Source organism: Panicum virgatum, chromosome 8N, assembly GCF_016808335.1.
Source record: "Panicum virgatum strain AP13 chromosome 8N, P.virgatum_v5, whole genome shotgun sequence".
NCBI lineage: Eukaryota > Viridiplantae > Streptophyta > Magnoliopsida > Poales > Poaceae > Panicum > Panicum virgatum.
This window is the reverse complement of record NC_053152.1, coordinates 49,795,436-49,802,323: the sequence shown is the minus strand read 5'-3', so window position 1 is coordinate 49,802,323 and position 6,888 is coordinate 49,795,436. Positions and strand designations below refer to the sequence as shown.

The 6,888-nt window shown below is 47.8% G+C and overlaps 1 protein-coding gene across 1 annotated transcript; it reads right to left on the bottom strand.

Moving 5' to 3' along the window:
- Positions 1 to 238: 238 nt before the first annotated feature.
- On the bottom strand, positions 239 to 2,060 carry LOC120685226. Its single transcript, XM_039967034.1, has 5 exons — positions 1,630 to 2,060; positions 1,216 to 1,388; positions 759 to 1,009; positions 358 to 653; positions 239 to 253 (listed from the first exon to the last, which is right to left on the bottom strand). The coding sequence occupies exons 2-5, from the start codon at positions 1,374 to 1,376 to the stop codon at positions 239 to 241; spliced, it is 723 nt and encodes a 240-aa protein (XP_039822968.1). The 5' UTR covers positions 1,377 to 1,388; positions 1,630 to 2,060.
- Between the last annotated feature and the right edge of the window lie 4,828 nt (positions 2,061 to 6,888).

Genomic DNA, 6,888 nt, shown 5'->3' with positions numbered 1-6,888 from the left:
ACACTTCAATAATGCATTGAACATTGTAAGACTATCATGAGGTGAAGCGACAAGATTGAAACTAATTATTCTCTTTTGCAGTTTCCAATCCTTGTTAATAAAGTGGCAAGTAACACAAAGGTAGCCAAGGTTTTGTTTTGAAGTCCATAGATCAGCTGTAAAGCAAACCCTTGAATCTGAGTCCCTGATAGTCTCCCTAAGTGCCGACCTTCGACTCTCATATGACCTTATAACATCTTCAACGACCGTAGTTCTGGAAACTATGGTAAACCATGGGTTTAAAGTAGCAACAAATCTCTGAAATGGAGCATGCTCAACTAAACTGAAAGGCAACTCTTGCAATACTATAAAATTTACCATTGCTTCCCGTGACACTTCCTGGTCGAACTTCCAGTTTTTCAACGCAAGTGCATCGGGGGACACAGCATCTGTCCTCAAATTCTCAACCATTTGATTCATTCTAAGTCGCTCCTTGCACACTTCCAAGTGCCTACGACAGGCACTTCTACCATTTTCTCGATTGGCAGCAAATAAATCCAAACAGTTAATGCATTTAGCTCGCACAATTAAATTTCCTTCATAAATTGGCTCAAACTCTTTCCAAACAGCAGATCTAAGTTTGCGCTTTCTAGTTGATCTAGGTGCATCTACACCTAAAATATGCAAGTACTAATCAGGACAACATGAAGTTAACATACTCAAAAAAACAACACATATGAAACAATGCAGCTAGTAAAGATGGCGAAGTTAAATCTAACCTTGTCCAGGAACACGAGAAGCCAACCTCGGTGACATTAGCCGCCTCTTCAGTAATGGTGACCTCACAATCTGCTGCATTAGTGGGGACTTTCTTTTCAACAATGACTGTATTCTTGCCACGCTCTTTGCTGCTGCAGTTAAAGGTTCCCGTAGTCCTGTTTGCATACCTATTTGCTGCTCCCTTTCTTGACTAACCTGCTCTCTTGGCACAACCTCATATGGTAGAGTTGACATCTGATTTCCTACATAACTAGAGACATGCAACATTAATTAATTTATTATTTAGGGAACTGCATACTGTAATCAAACATTGTGTGCAAACTACATATCAGAGATAGCCAATGTCTTCTTTCAGTTCAGATCATGCAGATAGCAAGAATTAAAGATATGGAAACAACAATGATTTATCTAACGCCAACATACTACCAGATAGCAAGAATTACTACCATCACTTACAATTCTTGGTGAGATCCAGTTTGTTGAGGACTGCCAGCCGGTCGACCTGCGGGCTCCAATTCATCACAAAAAGGTTCTTGGTCAGAATCCTCCTCCTCCCCCTTCCCCTCCGCCACACCACTAGAGTGCCAACCCCAGTTGCTTGCATCTGCCATCTCCATCTGTCACAGGACCTAAAAATAAATGCATTGGATGTGAAAATCTTCACAGGTATTTGTACGCTTGCATGAACGAAATGCCAAATCTGCAAAGATTTTTTTTCATATATATATATATATATATATATATATATATATATATATATATATATATATATATATATATATATATATATAGTACTACTATGTAAATCTCTACCCAAATCTCCGCACCAGCCACGACCAGAACCCATATCTCAAGTGTATGAGAACTCACCGGAGTTGAGGAAGCCGAGGCGCAGTGGCCGAAGATGCGAATCGACGAGCGGGCGCGAAGAATCCCAGTGAAAACCCTAGCCTAGGGTTGCCTGCTGCATTCTCGGCGGTCGGGCAGCGCGAGGTGAGGGAGCGCTGGCGAGCTGGCGGCACGGGAGAGAGAGAGAGGGAGTGAGGCGGCGCGTGGCGACGGGAGGGCAGGCGCGTGGCGACGGGAATCGGGCGGAAGATTGCGGCAGGCGGAGGTGTCGATGAGTCGACGGTGGTGGCGACTGGCGAGACGAGAGGAGGAGGTCGATGCGGGTCTTGCGGGCTTGAACTCTTGTCCACGGACTTTGGTGGGCTGGCCAAAATTGGGCCACTAAGACTTTGCAGCTGGGCCGCATCAACCGCCACATGTATTTTAGCGGGGTGGCTAAGCGGGTTCGTTTAAGAACCCGCCCCGCCTGCAACCAGAGATGCATTACAACTCTGATGATGAAACTACTAACAGGGAAAATCTGCGTGCTGAATATTTTATTTTATTCAGGATGTTTGCAATGACAGAAAAGATGCTATGCTATGCTACCGGATTAGACGCCGGTCATCGTTCATGCATCCGGCACTCGGCAGCAGCAGCTGGGGTAGTACTGGCCCGGCGTGCAGTACGTCTGGAAGTTCTTGAAGTTGTTCTTCTGGCAGTAGTTGCTACACGTCTCGTCGGAGCACGGAACGATCGCGTGGCAGTAGTCTGTCAGTGTCACCAAAAAATGCATCGCCGTTAGTAGTCTACGCAGCACAAAAATTAGTAACCTGCTGCATGAACTACACATTATTACCTGCTGCATTGCAAGATGAGAAGACCATAGCCATGGCCATGAAGAGAGCTGCCAGCAGCAGCACACCTGTGGCTTTCTTGGCATGTGCCATGGTGACCAAGTGTGCGCGTGGTATGGAGACGAAGCTCTCTATTCTTCTGCTTGCATTGGGTCGATCTAGCAAGAGGTGTTTGTTGATTGTGCTTTGCTCCTTCTGGGGCCCTGCAGGCAATACTTTATATAGAGGCAAAAGGGAGGCATGAAATCAGTTCGGATCTCTCTCGATCGTCTAGTTTGATACATTCTTAACCTTCCACGAGAAGTAAATTGATACCTTAACCCATATGTTCGGTTGTCACGTACTGGCTTCTACTTTTTTTTGACAGTCAATTTTGGCTGCAAAAAAGAAGAGATTTGATGTATTGCATTCGCATGAGCTACAGCATCAGATCGTACCAGCCGTTTCTTTATTTTCCTGAATTGGTAACTTCCCTCAATTGAACCTGTTTGCTTCATCAACGGTTTGTTCCATCAATGGGCCAAATATCCTCAGCCAGAGCAACCCCTCCCCTGTCCTCTGAACCATTGGGGAGTAGAGCGTCACTTTACGGGAATGATCCAGATCAATGTTTTCGAGGTGTCTCCTAGTCGTCGCCTAGGCGTCGCCTAGGCGACAAGGCGTGGCAGAGGGCCAAGGCGTCGGGCTCACCACGACCTCAGCCTGTATGGCATCCGCCTCAAATGATTAGGGGTCGCCTAACCGCAAATGGCGTCGGGCGGACGCCTACAGCTAGACATCGGACGCTAGATGCGATTGGGGATGGGAAATCGAGCACGAGTTGGGGCGCGGGGCGGGAAATCTACCCTGCGTTAGCGCCAGAACAGAATTGGCGGGAATCGACCGCTCTGCGTGGTAAATGTCCCGCTCGGAGACTAACCGTGGGGTGGTGCGGATAGATTCACGGAGAAAGGGAGAGGGAAAGGAAAAGAGAAGGCGGAGGCGGAAATTCTTGGCGGCGGCGGCAGCACTCCATCCCTGCTTGCCGCTCCTCTGCTCGAGCTTCGAGTTCCGGCCGCCCCTCCATCCTCGCTTGCCGCTCCTCTGTTCGAGCTTCGAGTTCCAGCCGCCCGCATCTCCTGCCCTCTGCACCTGCTCCTGGCCGCCCAGCAGCTTCTGCACATCAGGCCCTGCTAACCATTCTCTGTCAAATGGCCGGACCTGCAGTCGCGCCGTCCGCACGTGCTCTCCAGCCTCGGTCTCCCGTCCGCCTGGTATTCCCTATACCTCCTCTCTGTTCCCAGTCGCTCTGTTCTGCTTTGAGAACTGTATGCAGTGCACATCTCTTTGCTTGTGTGTACGGCTGTGTACTCTGAATATTGTACGCCTCGTGCTCTGCTTTTGATCAGATAATTATTGTACGCCTCGTGCTCTGCTTTTGCTCATGCTGCGTGTCCTTTGCTTTGAATAATGTATGCTTGCGTTTGTATGCCTCTTGCTCTGCTTTTAGTATAATATCTGTCAGTCACTGAATCAGGGCTCAAGAATTGGCAACAAACGAGGTATGTACGTGCTGCACTAGTATATAAAATTCTAGCTTACAACGCCTAAGCAATGTGTGTATGGCGTCGCCTAGGCGTCCGCCACAAACGCCTAGGTGTTGTGAAGGGGGTAGGCGCCACGCCTCGCCTCGCCGCGATGCCTCAAAAAGATTGATCCAGATACATTGGTTAGCCACTTCTCCCCGATGAACCAGACACTGATTCTGAGACAGGATCACAGGATGGATAGGCCTTGGTATGTTCAGAGCTTCAACATTCGTGCTTTCAATGTTGAAGAGCTTCCATGCTTTCTAAACGTTGACCAATCGGTAAGCACACTGCAACCATGAACAAAAAAGAATTTCAGTTCCATGTTTCCTCAATAAAAAAAAATTGTTCCATGCTTAACAATGTAACATGCATTAGCAGTAGATGATGTTCGCATGTTGTCAAATAGACTTTTAGAACTGTACCTGAAGTGGCTAATTCTGGTAATCCAGCACCAGGTAATGCTTCAGTAATGAGCCAATTGTTTGCTAGTAGGCTTCAAAAGTTACGGTGCAGGACAACCTGGTAATGCTCAATGTCTCTAACCTCTTGAGCAACCCCAAATTCCTTCTACCTTGTGGCGGTCATTGGATCGGAGTGCAAGCTCTTATGATGCTCTGCACGACTGCACCCCATAAGACTATCCGCACTGGCACCCTCTATCGGCTCCTGCAGGAGCCCTATACCATAATGAAGCTGCAGTGGGGTAATGAGAGGCCTACAGTAAGAAAGCAGAAGCACCTGATCCTCTCTATTCAGCATGATGGTGTTGCTCCAGTAAAGGACCACGTGGTGCCCACTACTCGCCTGCGCCTCCGCCCCACCCCGCGCCACCATGGGCTGAGCCGCCGCCTCCACGCCATCGCCACCGTGCAACCGCCGCGCCTTCACCATGCGCTCCGCCACTTCCGCCACCACCGTGCCATTGCCACTGTGCCACGGATGTGCGACCGTTCTGCCTTCGCCGCGTCCCCGCCGTGCCTCCGCCATGCGCGCGCTCCGCCATGGCCGCCGCTAGTGCGTCCCCGCTGCGCTACCGTTGGGCCACCACCGTGCCTCCGCCGCTGCCGCTGGTGCGTCCCCGCCGCGCCACCTCTGGCGGAGGAGAGAAAGGGGAGGGGCCGTGCACCCCGCAACTCGCTAGAGAGAGAGAGAAGACGTGGGGAGAGGGAGTGGATGGGTTGGGAGATGTGGATCCTACTCGTCAGCTGCTATAGAAGGGGCGATCGAGAGTAGATTTGAGTAGTGAAAGGAATCGGGTGTTCGTAGTCTAAGAGGGGAAGAGGGTGAATTTGGCAAACTAAAAACCTAAATATATGGCTCCAACTAATTTGCACAAAACATAAATTAGATCATGCTATCTAGAGGTGCAACTATGGTTCAACTAGTGTAAAACCATTATCCCAAAATGAGTTTTGCAACCTATAGTCAATTCTAGCTTGATGCTACTCTAAGAAAGTAAAGACACACAAGTTACAAATATGAAATGCGGAAATGTAAAGGAGATGAGAGAAAGCAAACTCTCGACACGAAGATTTATCTTGTGGTTCGGTTAGGCACAAAGCCACTCCTACTCCACATTGTTGAAGCACTCTATCGAGAGTATTGCTTCTCAGCCACCAAATCTCTTCCACAACACTTCTTGACTCGCCACCAAGGTTTGCCAAGTCACCACGGTCGTTTACCATAGCCAGTTCATTCTGCAAGTTAGCAAACTCCTCTTGTTCTACCTGCCCAAACCTCCTCCTAAAGGTTAGGCTCCTCCTCCCAGAGATCACCTCTTCCACTGAAACTTCTCCTGACAAATTCTGAACAGGTTAGCAAACTCCTCTTGTTCTACCTGCCCAAACCTCCTCCTAAAGGTTAGGCTCCTCCTCCCAGAGATCACCTCTTCCACTGAAACTTCTCCTGACAAATTCTGAACAGATTGGGGTATCTTAGCCCAAGAGAACTATTCCCCCTCCAGCTATCAGACCAAAATCTTGTGCAAATTCCATTACCCACCAGCATGTCTCTTCCAAACTTATACCAATCTTTAGTTTTTTGGAGTCCTGTCCAGAAGAATGAAACCCCTTTATTATCTTTTTGGAAGATGCTTTGTTGCCCCAAGTATTTCTTCTTCAAGATTCTGATACAAAGACTGTCATCTCCACTTTCAATTCTGTATAACCATTTGGCTAGCAGGGCTTTATTCATTGCTCTAATATTCAAGAAACCTAGCCCCCCAAATTCTTTAGGGGTGCATAATCCTTCCCATTTTACCATGTGGTACTTTTTCTTCTTCCCGACACCTTGCCAAAAAAAAACGAGCTCTAGCCGCGTCCAATTTCTGCTGGTTACCTTCATATAGTAAGTAGAAACCCATTATGTACATAGGTAAACTAGTCAGGCTTGAATTCAACAAAACAGCTTTCCCACCATATGAAAGTTGCCCACATTTCCATGTGGCCAACCTATTTTCAATCTTAGTAGCAACTACGTTAAGCTCCTCTTTTGACAGCTTCACATCACTGTGAAAGCGATCGGGTGCTCTAGCCTAAAAGAGGGAGAGGGTGAATTAGGCACTCTAAAAATCTTAACCTATGGCTCCAACTAGTTTGCACAAAACTTAAACTAAAACAAGCTATCTAGATGTGCAACTACGGTTCAACTTAGTGTGAAACCCTCATCCCAAAAGAGTTTTGCAACCTATAGCCAATCCTAGCAAGATACTATACTAAGAAAGTAAAGGCACACAAATTGCAATATAAAATGCGGAAGCTAAAGGAGAGTGAGGAGAGAAAGCGAACTCTCGACACGAGGATATATCTCGTGGTTCGGTTTGCCACAAAGGTGCCCCTACGTCCACGTTGTTGAAGCACTCACGAAGAGTATCG